The following is an 18,114-nucleotide window of genomic DNA, read 5'->3' on the forward strand; positions in this document are numbered from 1 at the left end:
GATTGAAAAGTTTATTTCTATAGGGACAGATACATAAACATAGAGCATTCACAGTCTTTGTTATATATCCTGACATTTATAGCCTAAGCTAGTTTGCAATATTTGTCCCTAGATGGAGAATGGAGAATGAACAACGCCGTTTGCTCTTGGTACTGCTTTTTGCATTTTACATCGTTTGTCTCTTTCAATATCGGGAAAGTGTTGAATTTGAAAACGAGGCACGGCTGCGTCTGGAAAACAATGTTTTCATGTACTGGAGGCGGCGGATGCGAATCTCCAGACAAAGCAGGACAAGGCGCAGATTGTCTGTTGAATCGTGAAGCCCTCACCATACGCAGATATTATCGGCGAACAGCCAGGTAAGTTGTAAACATTAACGTTTGTAACGCTAGGCTTGCTATGCCCTTGGTGGTAATTTGGCCAATAACTGTTTATGCAATGTTTGTGAACGCCGAATTGACGTTAACATTAGAAATACAGCATTAGAACGAGCTGAAGTCGGCGCGCGTTCACACATCACTCGCGCCGTATTTAGGGTAGGATTAGGGCGACGCAAGCCGCTCTGAAACCACCCTCTCCAGCTGGACTGAGAGCGAGTGAGTTACGTCGACTACGAGTTCGAGTGGCATGTTCACAGTGACCCAGTCGCGCCGTGTTTGGCCCCAAAACTCAGTTAAGTCGACCTAAACGTTGCGGTGTGAAAACGACCTAACATCCCATCTCAGGGATGTAGCCACTAGCTCTGTAGCTTTTTTGGAGTTTTATGGCGGTTGGCAAACGTATGTATGTGCATTACCGCCACCTGCTGGAGTTTGATGTCTTCTTCATAGTGTAATCTAGCTCTGGAGCTGTTGTCGAGTGTGGAGAAAATGTAAGGAGCCATATGATTGGCTCAAATCAAACACACCTGATTGGCTGATGAATCTGTCAATCAGAATCATACAGCTTTATCAGCCAATGGTGACGTTTGTTGACCTGCATGTCAGGGGAGTCTCAAAATGGCCACCACAGAAATTTCTCTCACAAATGTAGACAGAGGTTCACAAATGAGAAGCAGTTTGTAATGCACATTGAGCAATTCGCATGATCTGTGAAATTACAAGTGTGCCTCAAAATAATATTTGTGAAGCAGAGTGTGTGCATTTCCGAATTTATATTACAAGTTTGCATACAAATTATATTTGTGAAGCAGAGCGTGTGCATTTCCGAATTTATATTACAAGTTTGCATAAAAATTACATTTGTGAACCAGAGCGTGTGCATTTGCGAAACAGATTGTGTGCATTAGTGAGTCCGAAATACAACTGCGAAACAAAGTTCTAAGCCCATATTTATGTGTGTGTGTTAGTGTTTATGTGTGTGTGTGTGGGTGTGTGCGTGCATATACTTCCGTTTTGTCAGAAATTTCATGTCAACCGAAGCTGCTAAAATGTTTGTTCACTCCATTATTTTCACTCACTTCAACTACTGTCTGACAAGCTGGTCACAGGCCAACCAAACAACATGCAAACCATTAGAATCATTATACAAACAGACACTCAAAACACTAGATAAAAAACCAAGACACTTCCACCACTGCTTAATCCTGGACAAATATAACACACTGAGCTGGGAGAACAACATCACATTTGTGTTATGTACATGTTCTGAGAATACTGATACCAAACACCCCATGAGTCGCACGTACGGTACACAAGTTCCTAAACTGTTTGCTTCCAGCCTCACGTGCATGCGCATGACTGTTTTGCTTCCAGAGTCCTGTCCGGGGTCCCGTCCGTGTGACCTGTGAACTAAATCTCTCCCCATCTGGACATTTTGCTTACACAGTGTGTGTGTGTGTGTGTTTTGTCACGTTAAAGTCACTTCTGAGGTGTCTTCAGACAGGCTGGCGCCTCTTCGGGCCCCCCCCCCGCCCTTTCAGATGAGCAGGGTACGGCCAGAGGTCAGTTCGTGTGACCTCTGGGGAGGCCGCACATTAAATATGCAATATTTAAGGCAAGTTTCCAGATGATTTTCATTACATTTGCAAACACCTGCCTTGTCTATAAAGCAGGGATGTCAGAGATACGGCCCGCGGGCCGGATCCGGCCCGCGGGCAGGTTCCATCCGGCCCGCGGGCAGGTTTCATCCGGCCCGCGAGATGTTTTGGAATATTAAAAAAAGAAAAAAGAAAAAAAAAAGAAAAAATTTAATTATTATTAAATTCACACCCCATTATCATGAACTACGTGTGGCTAATAAGCAAGCTAAGAGTTCATTCATAAGTTAATTAACCTGCACTACAAGGAAGTATGTCAGTAGGTCATCAGGTGTAAACAAAGCCGCCATGATGCCACGCTGGAATTGAATCGCGCATTCAGCTACCTACCAAAAAACAAAAGAATCAACAAGATCAGGCGCGGACTGCATAATCGGGCACGTCGGGCAAATGCCCGGTGGCCTGGCCTGGCCTGCAAAAAAAAAAAAAAAAAAAAATTGTGCCCGCAGTCAGGCCACTCACTGAACAGCAGGCCAGGCGCCGCCTACTGGTTTACTAGTGGTTTTATTACTTTATTCAGGGTTAAAGTGGGTGCATCTCATTGTAAAATTGGACTTGGCCCAAATTGGGCTTCAAACGGCCCAAATTGGGCTTCAAACGGTCCAAATCTGGCTTTAAACGACCCAAATTGGGCTTCAAACGGCCCAAATCTGGCTTCAAACGGCCCAAATTGAGCTTTAAAAGGCCCAAATTTTTCGGACGCCGGCATGCGCGTCGGCCCGTATCGGCCTGGCCTGCTTGGTATCTAATGCCCGGCCTGAATTATGATCCCAGTCCGCCCCTGAACAAGATGCTGTCGAAAAAGAGAAAGGTTGACACGGAATGCAGGGAGTTTCAAGAGAAATGGAAAGAGCAGTATTTCTTTTGTGAAGTAAATGGGTAAATGAGTCGAATTGATTTTAGTAAAAAAAAAAATCCGGCCCCCATGAGGTCTCAGTTGAACAAATCCGGCCCTCTACCTAATATGAGTCTGACACCCCTGCTATAAAGTAATCCATGACTTGGCTCCACCCCCACTCAAAGCATTCATCAACCAACAAACAGGCACATTCCACAGCACGAGGGGGGCTAATAGAGGAGACTGCATTATCCCCCTAAGGAAAAGTGCTTTCAGTCAGTCTGGCTGGTCAGTCAGAGGGTCACGAGAGTGGAACTCTATTCCAACTCGCATCACACATCTCAACACCTACAGATCCTTCAGCCATCAATTAAAACAGTTTCTGCTCAACACACAAACCTGTCAGCACTGAAAGCCACGTCTGTATGTCTGTACATTTGGTTGTAAACATTGTCTATGTCCCTCTGTGTTGTCTGGTCTGCTTACTGTTGTGGCCTATGTGTAATTGCTTTTAACACTTGTCTGCTTGGCTTATCCTGTTTGTTATTTTGTTGTCTCCTATGCATGTACCTGTTGAGACTGCTGTGTCTTTTTACTCGTGTCCTTTTTAACCTGCGCTATAGCTTTGCTCTGTGTGTTTTTACAGTTGACTTCTATTTCTATTTTTATTCTTTTAGGAAGCCTGTTGCAACACCTTGGCCGGGGCGGGGACTAGCCTTTTTGCTAAACCTGGTGTATTTACCGTAATTTCCGCACTATAAGGCGCACCTGAGTATAAGCCGCAGCAGCAAAATTGCCTGTTTGTTACATATATAAGCCGCACCGGACTATAAGCCGCGGGTGTTTTGATGTTTAATTACCATATGTAAGGGTTCGTGCACAGAGGGGATTGTCGGGAAAGAGATGGCTGTTTGGGGAAGCTCCCATTTATTAACATTTCAACAAAACAAGTTGCATATTTGCATAACGTATTCAAGTGTTACCATTTAGTGCAATAGTAGCTACAGAACATGTACTGTGCTGTGTAAATTTAGGGGTCCTTGGCATGAAAAAGGTTGAAAACCACTGATCTACATTATAGCCTACAGTAGTACCATAACAAAAAACAAAGCTTACAGCGCTTGACGAGGCAATATCAATGGCTAAATTAAATGTGTTTTTTTTAAAGTGCAAAATAAAGTGCCTGTAACACGACAGTAAGCGCGTAAGCCTAAAGTTGCAGTAACACGGCTGCTTAAAATATACGGTAATCAGCCTACCAGAAAAGTCATTAATCCTCGTCTTCATCTTTTAGGCTAAGGTGCAGTACACGGCTGTAACCAGAAAAGTCAAGTCATTAATCCTCATCTTCGTCTTCTTCCTGCGTACTAAAACCACCAAAGTCCTCATCTTCAGTGTCGGAAACGAACAGGCTCAGGGTGGCTTCGTCAGCCACTCTCCTCTCTCCTTCGTTGTCGCTCTCAAAACCAACGAACTCCTCTTCGTCACTGTCGGAATCTAACAGCCTCTGAAGGCCCTCAGCTGTGGCGGCGTCCTCCTCTTCATCACGCAGCAGTCCAGCCTTTCGGAACCCGTTGGTGATCGTGGATGTTTTGACACTCCTCCACGCTGTCAGGATCCACTGGCAAACTTGAGCCTTCAGTCGGATCTGAACGGTGGACACACCTCGGCCGTCTGCTCTCTGTGTCAACACCCTGATGCCAAGGTTACGTGCTGCTGCTCGATTTCCTTCTTTCCTTCTTCTTCTCGCCGCCATCGTCGTAACACAGCCAGTTCTCCATCTTTTGAAGCATGATGTTAGATTACAACGAGCTAGTTGTGTGGCTTAGCCTTCCAAAATGTTGCCGTTAGTTTTTTAGAATGTAATACATAGAATTGGGAATGTTACATTCAATTTCATTCAGACTGTCTTTCAGGCTCAATCGCTGCCATTTTCCCCCCGGAGCGAGGGAGGGTGTTTTACTGTAGTGGCTGAGAGAGCGTAGTGGCACAGTGCTCCAATCAGGTCGCGAGGCACATTTTTTGCAACATCATCCAATCAGGGTCTCGCTCTCGTAATGTCTGTCTTGCTCTCGTTCTGCCTCATACCAACATCCATAGATTTTGGAGGTCCCCGAGCGGCCGTTAGCTGATAAAATCCATAGATAAGCCGCACCGTTATATAAGCCGCAGGGCCAAAAAACGGGGAAAAAGCCGCGGCTTATAGTCCGAAATTTACGGTACATTGAATTGTTGATTAATATGCTCTGTCCCCTTTTTCAATAAACTGAACTGAACTGAACTGATATGCGTAGGTGTTGGAATAGTTTGGGGATAATGGTTTTGGCGGGTACATCATGTTGTGTTGACTATTGGATCGCATACTTGTGAATGTACAACTTAACAATGTCAAGTTGTGTTTTGTCTGTATCTAACCTGTCCTGACCCTTACTCTCAGTTAATTAAAAAAAGTAATCATCAGAAGCCTGGCGCATAAGGATCTCTCTGTGCATAGCAAGGCATCCTTAGCCTTCTGCGATAAGGATGTCTGTATGCATAACAAAGCCAGGACTGGTTGCCACTGGGTTTTCAGGGTCATCTGAGAACAGGTGTTTATCACCACTGTTATTCCCACAGTTTGTGGAAAAGTACTGAATACAGAGAGCACTCAATGGAGCAATAAGATAGTGCTTAATATGCATTGAATAGAATGGTATCATTTCCACCACAGTATTTCCCATTAATTACCTACACTATTATCACCGTAGTCTAGACTCTCTAGACCAGGCCTATTCAACTATATTTGTCAGGGTACCACATTGTCAGAAAGCTAAGGGCCCAGGGGCCAGACATTTCCATGAGCTATTATTATCATCTGCGCCACCACATCTTAAAATTTTAGATTTTACTACATTGCAAAAGTAGCCTCATCATAGCCTCATAGTCCATGTTTTGATTTTGTTTTATAATTCTATTTTCTTTTCAGAAATGGAAATTAAAAAAAATAGTTACACATCAAAATCATTCTACAGATGAAAAATGGAAACAGGACTTTATTGTTATGTGCTGATGAAGCCTCTGTGTCATCGAGAGAAGGGGAGAGAGAGAGAGGGGACAGAGAGAGAAGAGAGAGAGGGGGCAGAGACAGAGAGAGAAGAGAGAGAGGGGGCAGAGACCGAGAGAGAAGAGAGAGAGAGGCGAGACAGACAGAGAAGGGAGAGAAAGAGATTTTTCTTTCTCCCCCCTCAGAACTGGTCCGCGGGCCGGTGTGACTTGATTGGCGGGCCGGATTTGACCCCCGGGCCGCCAGTTGAATACGCCTGCCTGTCTAGACCATAGTCTGACCATACTGTAATTTGTTGTCAAATGTGCCAGATAATTACTAACCATTGTAAACTTCTTCCTTTTCTTCGGAAGCACAACATTGTTTAAAAGTGCACAACGTTCTTCATAGATCTAGCTTCTTAATTTTGCTCTCAAAAGTGCACTAGATTGCACTAACTAGCACCTCCTCTGGTCGGTCGGGGCGCCTGTTCAAATCGATACAATAATTCCAGGACTGCCTGTATGCCTGTCCTTCGCGTATCTCGAGAACCGTTTGTCGGATCGACTTCAAACTGGGGAGTGCGCTTAGGGGGACCTGACAGAGTGCAGTGTGTGTGCGCGCGGGGGGGGGTGCCCACGGGGTGGTGCATAGGGGGAACAGGCACTGCACTAGTGTTTGTAAATTAGGACCTGGCTATGGCTAAATTGCGTATTCATTACATCACCCGCAAAGTCCACGAGTCTGCAAGTGTAGTAAAGTCTGGACATTTGGATTCAGCCTAGGTGTCTCCAGGACCGCATTTTGCCATGATGACACACACACACACACACATTCACTAGGTGAAAACAATACAACGTAAATTCATATTTATCATCCACAGAACACTTCACCACTCATGTACATATTGGGCCCTATCGTTGCAATCGGCGTAGAAACTGCGTTTAAGGCCTAGCGCTAGGCCGCCTGGCGCAGTAAGTGGGTGTGGACCAGCGCACTCGCTATCTTGGTATCGGCGCTACACGCAGCCTCAACCATTATAACCACGCCTTTTAAGCGTAAAATTATGCATAGTCCGCTCATTGGAGAATTGCAGTAAAGAGTCACACGCTTGCCTTTTAAGCTCCAATTCCTGGACAAATCCGGTAAAACCAGACAAAGCCAAGCGCTCTGCCCCCCCCCCCCCTCCCTTCATCCAGTCTGTCTGTCTCCATATATAGGCTATTATTCCATATTATTATGCTTCTCAAACCAATCTAACTGCAGTTTAAATACTGCAAGCATGTAAATACCCTACACTATAGCAAGATCAAAGTGAAAAGAATGTTCTAAATGCATCAGCTAGAAAAATATAGCCTATTAGATTGGTGAAAGTTTGTCCAGAAAGATTCATTTTCTCTCGCCTGCTGCAGGAAGGATGATGCACATAAATATACCCTACATTATGTAAAGTCATTGCATAAATGTGTTTTTATTGTAAAACTAAATGTGAAGTAGGGCCAAGTTATTGGAGCGGACATCACAGTATAGCAGATGACAGTAGAAGCGCGTTCCGCTGTCACTTATCTAAATCACGTTAAATCGACAAGGGATATATATAGGCCCAGGAGGACATATATGTTTCACATAGGGTGGTGTTTTCATTTCGATGTTTTATTTGGTCCAATATTGAAATGTTCTACAATTGCAGGTTGTGTTACCATTACACATTATTTAGATCTACCTTTATATAGGTTTTCGGCTCATTTGGTTGCTATTTAGTAGCGAAATGGAGTACCACAATGCATGCTGGGACATGCCAGGCAGTGAACTTACAACTTATTTTTCCTATGGGAAGTGTGTTGTGTCTGTCTCAGCGAGGGAGTCAGAGAGAGAGAGTCGTATTGTGCCTGTCAGACTGAGGAGAGAGGGAGAGAGTGACACAGAGAAGGGTGACAGAGGGGAGCCAGAGGGGAGCGCTCCACGCAACCAGCGCACTGAATAGGCCTGGTTTTCAAAAGCGCAAAGCGCTAAATTTACGCCAGGTGGGAAGATATCATTAGGCCGATATTTAACGCCGAAAACGCCCATTCTCGCCCATTCAGGGAGTGCGCCACGCCCATTCGGCCTAAAGCGCATTTGGCAGCGTAAAGCCATATTGATATCTTCCCGAGGCAGGGGCAAGGCACGTTTTTTAGCGCCGAAGGCCCGTTTTAGCGCCGAAGGCCTGTGGGAGAATAGTGGCCTATGTATATATTTATTTGATTGCACTTGCAACTTTGTGATTGTCTTTAGTTATCTTCCTACTTCTTATCTCTGTATATTGATGTGACCGCTACGCTGCATACAGACACTAAGACAAATTCCTCGTATGTAACTTGCATACTGTGGCAATAAAAGTGATTCTGATTCTGATTCTCATTCTGATACCACCCCTGCTGTCACGGCTGGTAAAAATCCTTTGAACACTCAAATCAATACTAACGACTACATGTCTGCAGTGTGTGTGCGTGCGTGCGTACCTTTGCCTCTATTGTTGCAGGTTGCCAAACGAAGCAGTTGGTGGTTTGGTTTCCCAACAGCATCTCTACGGCAACCATTTTAGGGCATCCTCCTCATTCAGAGGTTTGGCTGTCATTCCTCAGTCTAAGCGTTGTCAGTTGTCATGTCTCCTAGTAAACCATGTCGAGTGTGCTCTGAAACACCTTCAGTCCTCACATGAAAACGCTGTCATTCTTCCTGCATTACTGTTTCATTACTGTTTCACTCAGTCATCGCACAATACGGCGTCACTCGTCATTCATCAGTCCTCACTCGTCAGTCATCAGTCCTCACTCGTCAGTCATCACTCCTCACTCGTCAGTCATCACTTATCACTCAAACTAGCTGTCAGTCATCACTCCTCATGTCTCACACGAAAACGCTCACAGAAAATTGTAAAATAGCAACGTTTTGGACCAACCTATGTTACAATTTTGGCTCGAAAATTGTAAAATGGTAACGTTCTGAGATCTTAGGGGGAGGGCTTAGAAACAGAAAATCTCCGTAAACCATGCCCAAACCATGCCTACCCCTAAACCCTTACCATTTTACAATTTCTGAGCCGAAATTATAACCACAACGTTGGTCCACAAACGTTGCTATTTAAAAAAAAATTGGAGATCGGGTTGTCATTTCTCCTGCAACATGCCTCAGTTATCACTCAAACTCATCACACACGGAAGAACAACCAAAAACAACGAATGACGTCATGTGAGACGTGAGGAGTGATGACTGACAGCTAGTTTGAGTGATAACTGAGGCACGTTGCAGGAGAAATAACACCGTTTTCGTGTGAGACGTGAGGAGTGATGACTGACAGCTAGTTTCAGTGATAAGTTGATGACTGACGAGTGAGGAGTGATGACTGATGAGTGAGGACTGATTACTGACGAGTGATGACTGACGAGTGAGGACTGATGACTGACGAGTGAAGCCGTATTGTGCGATGACTGACGTGTGAGGAGTGAAACAGTATTGCAGGAAGAATGACAGCGTTTTTGTGTGAGGACTGAAGGTGTTTCAGAGCACACTCGACATGGTTTACTAGGAGACATGACAACTGACAATGCTTGGACTGAGGAATGACAGCTAAACCTCTGAATGAGGAGGATGCCCTAAATGGTTATACATATCCCCATTGTCATTGTCTCGTCTTTGTCACCTTGTTACCACTCTCACAGATGAAGTAACGCGTGATTACGCTTACGGTGAGACGAATCCCCTGGTGAGGCGGTGCCGTCTGTTGCCATGGGTACCAGCTGACCTGGACGGGGTCAGCTCTGCCACCCCCGAGCCATCTGACTTGTACTGGGAGGTAAGGGCAATCAAAGTCGCTTTTATTCTGGTACGTAAGTTAATTTACCTTGTTCACTGGCATTGACGCGAGATGGTTACTCATACAGGTGTGATGTTTAGGGCAAATCATAACCGGTGTAGTGTGAGCACCTATTGATATTCAAAAAAGTCATTTTAGAGGTTTTAATATCTTAGTCTGGGTAGGGCAGCAGCACAGCAACAAACGGTTTGGGCACGCAGGCCTTCTTCAGTGTTTTTTTTTTTCTTTTTTTTGTGCTGGCTTTTCTGCTGTGACATGGTATTACATGTCTTGCTTGGAGTGTGCTCGCTGTTCACTTTTTCACCTAGTGATATGTCTCATACCAATGAACAAAATGAGAAATAACATCAATGACAAAAACCAGGTACTCTTTTTAATCTTATAGCGCATCTAATTTGATGGCTCGGCAGAGATGGGGACATGAACCTGAGACTTGGACTTGAGTCGCACTTAAGTCACACACAGAGTGACTTGAAACTTGACTTGAGACTTGTCCTCAAAGACTTGAGACGTGACTTGGACTTGAGATTTGGGACTTGTGAACAATCTTTATTTTTGTGTGTATTAACATTAAGAAAAGGTCTACTAATAATAATGTCAACTAATCAATGCTGATACTGTATGCTAATAGATAAAGGAGTGAGTATATAATACTATACATGCTTTGGATTCCTTAGATTTCGCTATGCAGTGTTCTAAGCAGACTGGATGGCATGCAGCAGATGATAGAACGCTCATCCATAAGAGACTTGAGACTTGACTTGGTCTTGTGACCAAAGTATTGAGACTTGACTTGGACTCTAGCTCAAAGACTTGAGACTTGACTTGGACTTGCAAAAAATTACTTGTGAGCATCTCTGCGGCACGGTGGCTCAGTGGTTAGCACTGTTGGCTCACAGCAAGAAGGACCCGGGTTCGAACTCCAGTCCATCCCAGGTCCTTTATGTGGGGAGTGTGCATGTTCTCCCCGTGTTGGTGTGGGTTTCCTCCGGGTCCTCCGGTTTCCTCCCACCATCAAAGACATGTATGTCATGGCTGGGACACACCAGAAGCATCTCCGAAGCAGCACGTCACGGAAGTGTCGGGCAGGAGCCTTGCCATTCACACCGATAGGGGCCGTAGCTAGGGATAGGAAGGTCATAGAGAATCGAGGCTTGAGGGGTGGCTAGGGGGAGTGTTTAAGGGATGTGGGTGGTTTTGGGGTAAGGGTAGGGCCATTTTCCATGTTGAAAATAATTAGACATGTTGTTGAGGTACTCCCACCCAAACCAGTGTTGTGCAAGTTCACACTTCACAAGAGCTCGTTCAAAGTTCAGCTGATATCAGTAGTATGGCTCTGCCCCCCCCCCCCCCCCCTAATTTGCTGCCCACCGCCCCTATTAGCTAATTGAACACACACGCACACCTTCACATACATACACACACACACACACACACACATGCACACTTGTCCTCCATGCCAAATTTCAGCCCTTTGCCCCTGCCATCCTGCATTTCCAAATGTGCCCCCCCCCCTCCCCATCCCATTTTTAGCCGGTTTGCATGAACGGAAATACACACACACACACACACACACACACACACACACTTGACCTCCATGCTAAATTTCAGCCTCCTAAGCCCCGTCTGACGCTTGCGTTTTGAAGCCCACCCGTTGTTTGAAACGGACGAACGCGTACAAAGAGTGTTCTGATGCGCATCAAACTGCCTTGACGCTGTAGTCCAAACCTGTTTCGATTTTGGAGCGTCAAATGAGGATCCAGCAGACCAAAGTGCTCTGAGCCACCCCCTCTCTCCACGCAGGGACTTTCATCCCTGCCGCCATATGCTCCGCAAACAAATCTCACTGCAGTTTAAATATAGCAAGCATGTAAAATATAATGCTACACTACACTATAGAAAGACTGTGATCAAAGAGAGAACTCTTCTAAACACATACATTACTAGAATATATTTCCCTGCATCTCATGATGAGATTAGATCGGTAAAAAGTTTCGACAGACTGAATTGCTTCGTTTTTTCATCCTCCCGCAGCACTGCATGATGGACAGGTAGGACGATTAATTACAGCCTCTGACTGACAGCGGCGCAAAACTACAGTATAACAACTTTTTATTCATCGGCCATTGTGCCTGCCTACATATAAATTAGTGGCCTTTTCCCAAAAATCCTGCTAGTTCTGTCATGCTGTGGTGTATACCATTTCAGATCTGATGCTTGCAGTGCGCTATAGGGGCAGAAATTGATGTGTGTCAAGTGACGTGTGTCAAGTTTCGCTCCCAGTCCGTTTGGGGCTCTAGGGCGAAAACTGTGCCCGCTAAAGGGTGGCGAACCTTTTGTCGACCAACCAACCGACAGAGTGACTTATAGAGCTGCTGGTCGCAGCTAAAAAGAGACAATCAGGTAAAAAAAAAGGGGCGGGGGCACCGGCTCACCTCCTGTATAATTAAACACATTTACAGATATGCATGTCAAGGTCTGGAAAAAGAAAACCTATCCACCTTATTTTTGGCGGCCATTTTTGCCTGATCTGCCTGATGGGTGCTTCTTCCGGTGTGATCCTCCCAGCCTTGTTGCTGACAGCTTGACACCCGTCTGGGCGAACGGAGCAAATCATCAGGTCCAGCTTGGCATCATCTTGTCGATAAATATCCCTTTAAGAGCGCAGTGCATTCATGGGTAATCGCCTGGTGTGGCTAATATTAGCCGCTAGTTAGTTATGTTACATGGCAGTAAAACGCCACTGAATGACCAAATTGATATAACTTTTAACCATTTCGAGTAACACTGTTTCCATACGGATCACCAGCGTTAGTTTGTTGTTTATAACGTGGCTATATTCATAACGTTTTCTATCTCGGATGCGTTATTTCGAATCGCACATAGGTTACGCCTGGCGCAACCTATGTGGGTTTCAGGACGAAACAGACTCGAGCCACTAACGTCATCTTAAGAGCACAATATTCCTGGAATGCAAGTTTAACTAAACAGTTACATGTCCTCTGCATTCTACATAAAATTAAGATATTACGGGTTGTTTTATTTTGTATGTTACATACTTATTGACCAAGTTATGTTCAATTCAGCCAGGGTACAAGAGACTGAGTGTAGGTGGCCATCTTTTCAAATCAAGTAGAATACCATTTAGGAAATAGCAAGCTGCAACAATAAGTCACGTTAACCCGGACCTTGGTTCTCCTTATTACTTAATCCTTATTCCTTTTACAAGGTCCAAAGTGAAGTCTCCTCTTCAGGGGCTCTTCATAGCAGCTTGCGAACTGGCCCTGTTTGAGCCAAAGTCTCTTGGTTATATACCGCCCTATGGCAAGTCATCGCGACTCATTCGCCCATATTCGGCCATTCCTTCCTCGTACACTCCTACGCGCCTCATATAATACTTTGTAAGGCTTTTCCTTCTTTCGTGTTTCCTGTGCGACTCAGCCCCCCACATATGGTACATCCTGCTTTGTTAGTTATGGACTACTGGGAATGGCTACATCCTTCTTCCCACTTTCCCCACAATAGAGAATCATACATTGAGAATGTAGCTCACTGAACCCCAGCTCCTCATACACTGTTCCTTGTTACAGCTTGCATGACAACATAGCATTGGAATGTACTCCATACAGTTCCCCACATCTGGGATCAATCACATGGCTTGACTCTTTTAACTCTGTTCTCTGAATTTCATTCATGGGTACAGTTGATTATTTCCATTACATCTCCTTGGGATATATTTAATACATCGGTTATAAGAGGATATTACATTTGTTAATTATTTAAGAGGTTATTACATTTGTTTAATCATCATTAATTACTCGCTTACATTTTAGCTTCTAGCATCAAGCATTTGGTTACCATACGGCAGTTCTTGTGGGATTGTTCATTTCCTTTTGATCACATGGCGTACAGGATCAGCCCGACTGCGGTTCTTAACAGGTGCCCAGTGAGCTGACCTCGTAATCCTAGGTCGCTGACCTTTCATCTATGGCGACCTTCTCGACAACGCACAATTATTTTTTACAGTGGGGCATTCAAAAATAAGTTGGATAAAATAGAGAGAGTTAACACCATTGTTATCCTTTTAGAGAAAATGTTTGATCATACTCTTGGTTCAGACCTGTAGGTGTGAGAGAGTCTGGAGACTCGACTATAACGAGACCGTTAGGATGTAAAAACTCTCTCTAGTCTATCGCCTCCTCAGTCGGCAGGAGAAGTAAAGGGCTGCTTTATGCTCACCATGCCGTGAAGGGCGCGCGGGTGGAGCGAGGGCCGGGCGCGTCAAATTACGTAAATTTGTTGGGCGTGGTTATTCGCTACCTCCGTAGGGCGCCCACCGTGTGCCTGATTTTTTTTCTCACAGCGCGACTTCCGCACGGCTTCTCTCCAAACATGGCTGCTTTCAAGCCACTGAGCCCTGAACACTGAGCTGTGTTTTCCCCACATTTCTTGACCCATGTGGTAGGCTATAAACTTTGATTTGCAACTGTTCATTTTTAGTCATTTCACCAAGTAAATGTGTTGTGTTGAGAGCATGATTGAGAGCGATTAAAAGCAGTACAGAGTAGGCTATCAGGGCTGAGAACTAAAACGGCTTTCAGTAAAAACAAGTTTGGTGATTCATTCATGTGCTGATGTACAGTCGTTTGAGAGTGAAAGCGCACTCAGTACTGCACATAATAGCATTTCATTGCGAATTTTCACGGGCTGTTCTCACTATTACCATTGTACAATACATGCTGATCACTTGGCTGATCACTTCTGAGTATAATAGCATCTGCCCCAGCGCGAGGTCCGCACGGTGACTCACGGAGACTCGCGGAGCTCCACCCCCACGGAGCTTGCTCGAGTATAATGATCGTGCGTTCCTTTATCGCAAAATAACTGGGATGTGGAGGCTAAATGACATCATATCCGTTTTGTTAGCGTTCCATTTGCAGAAAACTTGAGCTGGGAAGTTCACTGTTCATTGGTCAGATCCAGTCGCTAGCCAGGCTAGCCATTGTTAGCAATAACAATTGACAACATGGCATTTCACGGCATTTTGCGCATACAAACACTGCAGCATCATGTCCACACAGATAGAAGTTAGGCAGTGCTGTGTGTACAGCTGATTTAATGAGACACAAACAAAACACAAGTGCTAAACAATATTACTACAATTACTACTACTGTTGTTGCGCGGCGCAGCCATCTTGGATTTTTTAGGTTGGGGCTGCTGATGCTCCTACGAGTTTGGAATGGGAAATACCAGCTCTGATGACGTCACCGCCCAGCTCATGACCTTTGAAGTCGTAAGATTACCAGTCCCCAGTTATAAAGGAATGCACGATAAGCCCTTAAGAAGGAGATAAGGAGAATCCCTCCACAGGCCTTTGGAATGTAAATGGGGCGTCCTCGTCTCTTTAGCACACTTCTGGTTAAACCTCAAAGACCTAGGGGCACTTTACATGAGGACGGTTTCCTATGGAAACGGGGAATTCTTTTATCGTTAGTGCCTCCCGTTAAGACGGCGACGGTGAATTTGCGCTTAGGAAACGACACATTTTAAAACCACCCTCCAGAGTGGAATTGTTTAGAGACGCTTCCCGCTGAGCGGGGCTGAGTGCTCCATGTAATCACTTTGGAACGGCACATTTCAGAAACTCTGACGTGCCTGCACACGCGACACACGCGATTACGCCATAGCCGTGCGCGAGTTGGCAACCAAATAAAACATCAGTATGACTGAAGTTTGGCAACATTCAGAATTAAGCTACACTGCGGCCAACTTCAGTTACATGTTCAGAACGTTACTGCTGCGAGGAGCCGATGGCTGTACCCGGTCGGCATTTAATGTTAGTTACAAAAGCACATCGACAGTGTTTTCTCACTGCCAGTAGCCTAACTACAGTAGGGTTTGACAGTCCGACCGGTGTCAGCACAGCCAGCGCTCCCGGTCCTCGCTGCTCGTTAAAGATTTCCAATAGGCGATATTCTGATAAACTGGTCACATATATGTTACGTTCTCACCTGACAAATATTAAAACTTTAAAACAGTTTGGGGGTTTTTTTGCTTGAAAAAAGCTTTTTGGCAAGTCTAAATGACTGCGGAAAGCCTACTCTACTTCCGCGTTTAAAACAGGAAAGACGATTACGAAATTACGTCATGCAGAACGTCCTTGTATGGGCAAAGAATAAGGTGATCACACTGCCACCTAGCGACCTGGCATGTACATCACAGCGTTTTAAAAATTCAACAGCGCTCATGTAAACAGGGAGAAGGTGTGAAGGAAAACGTGTGAAGGAAACGCTATTGTGTCGTTTCTTTCAGAAACTGTCCTTGTGTAAAGGGCCCCCTAGACCAGTGGTTCTCAACTGGTGTAGCCTCAGGACCCACTATTTTCCTTGTCATGAAGTCGCGACCCAAATTTCAGATTTTTTTTAAACCACTCAAATTTATTGCACAAAAAATAGCGCATTCATTTAATACACAATGCCTTCATGCACTGTTATAAACCTCAAATGAACAAAAAAGTGCAACAGAAGTGCAACTAGGGCTAAAAACCAATTGAAATAAGGCAGACTTGAATTACAGGCCTATATGTTTTTAAATTTAAACAAGTCAAACTGGTCATGCTCAGAAAGTCTTATTTGAACTGTATGAAATATGAAATAAAAGGCAGACTTATCTTGAATTACATGCCTATATGTTTTTAAACAAGTTAATAATAATAATAATAATAAAACAAGTTAACCTGGTCATGCTAATCCAGTTTCAATAGTCTGAATTTAACTACCGTAAATTCCGGACTATAAGCCGCACCGGTGTATAAGCCGCACCTGCAAAGTTGACTATTTTTTTCTTATATAAGCCGCACCGGACTATAAGCCGCGGGTGTTTTAACACATTCCCTGCCAACAACGTATGAACACGTTTTCAGAATCCAGCTGTTCCCTGCCAACAACGTGTTTACACGTTTTTGGCATCGATTTTTTTTTTTTGACGGTGGGTTGTGCATCTAAGCCTTTTACATCTCTTATATAATTATTGGAGCCACCGAACGTTTACAACCCATTCCACCGACCCACTAAGTGGCAACAGTGCTCTCCTTGCTAGAGAAAGGAAAGCATTTTTTTAACTTGTCAAGCCATTCTCAGCCCAGCCATTCTCCTTTTCGCGCTGATTGCTGGCGATGCGGGATTGCAAATTTACATAATAGATTCAGCCGATCTACTATGATCGGGTGATAGATAACAGGTGGAGGAACACACTTTGAAACACGCAGCATAAATATGACCAGAATCGCAAAAGCTTCTCTCAACCAAAACTCCAAACAAGCGAGTCCATCCCGACTTCCTCAAACAGCGGCCGTGCAGACAGGCCAGACAGGCACAGGAGAGCAGCAAAGCACTGACTGGTGACAAGCTTGTCCGCCCACGGAGGGCGGAGTTGAAGCAACTCGAGAGGGAGGGAGAGAGAGAGAGAGAGAGAGAGAGAGAGAGAGGGAGGGAGAGCGAGAGGGAGGGAGAGAGAGAGAGAGAGCGAGAGGGGGAGGGAGAGAGAGAGAGAGAGAGCCAAAAATGAATGGTTAAAGTGACAGTTCCATCCAATTTCACAAAAAGCCGTTTATCTCTGAATATTCTTTTTCACGCTAAAACCATGCTGTATTCAACTGCTAATGCTTACATAACTACTAACTCTACAAACTAACTCTTTTAGACAGAGAAAGTACACATTCTATTAGTACTTTTGAGATATTGTATGTTCACAAACTCCAAGCTGAAACGAATCCTCGGCTCTTATAAAATGAGCCATAATCCTCAAAAAACGGCTTGGCAGAAGCTACCTACAGCAAAAAAAAACGTCTGGCAGTCAATGTGTTAATGTTTTTTTTTTTTTTTTTTTTTTTTGTGTTTTAATGTTTAATTACCATATGTAAGGGTTCATGCACAGAGGGGATTGTCGGGAAAGAGATGGCTGTTTGAGGAAGCTCCCATTTATTAACATTTCAACAAAACAACATAACACAACACCACCTGTGTTGTTTTTTACAGTGCACACAGTGTCATACAGTGTCATACAGTGTGGTGAAAAGAGGGCAAGAGAGGAAATTAAAACTTATTATAGTTATATAGGATTTATAGTTAGAAAGAGTGCTAAAAAAGAGAGATTTTTTTTTTTTTTTTTTTTTTTTTTTTGGAAAAAATCCATAGATAAGCCGCACCGTTATATAAGCCGCAGGGGCCAAAAAAGCCCAAAAAACGGGAAAAAAGGTGCGGCTTATAGTCCGGAATTTACGGTAATATGAAATAAAAAGGAATCACAGGCAGGCTATATGCTTTTTAGTTAAACTGGTCATAACTTTTAATTAAACTGG

General features: G+C 44.4%; 1 protein-coding gene across 2 annotated transcripts in view; it reads left to right on the plus strand.

The window, feature by feature from the left end:
• Positions 1 to 18,114, plus strand: part of ttll12 (tubulin tyrosine ligase-like family, member 12) — a 136,704-nt gene that overhangs the window by 45,455 nt on the left and 73,135 nt on the right. For both annotated transcript variants that reach the window (XM_083653744.1, XM_083653745.1), the window contains exon 5: positions 9,600 to 9,733. In XM_083653744.1, coding sequence (XP_083509870.1) covers positions 9,600 to 9,733 — 134 coding nt within the window. The remainder of the gene's footprint in view (positions 1 to 9,599; positions 9,734 to 18,114) is intronic.

Source organism: Poromitra crassiceps (genome assembly GCF_964638095.1).
Source record: "Poromitra crassiceps genome assembly, chromosome: 2".
NCBI lineage: Eukaryota > Metazoa > Chordata > Actinopteri > Beryciformes > Melamphaidae > Poromitra > Poromitra crassiceps.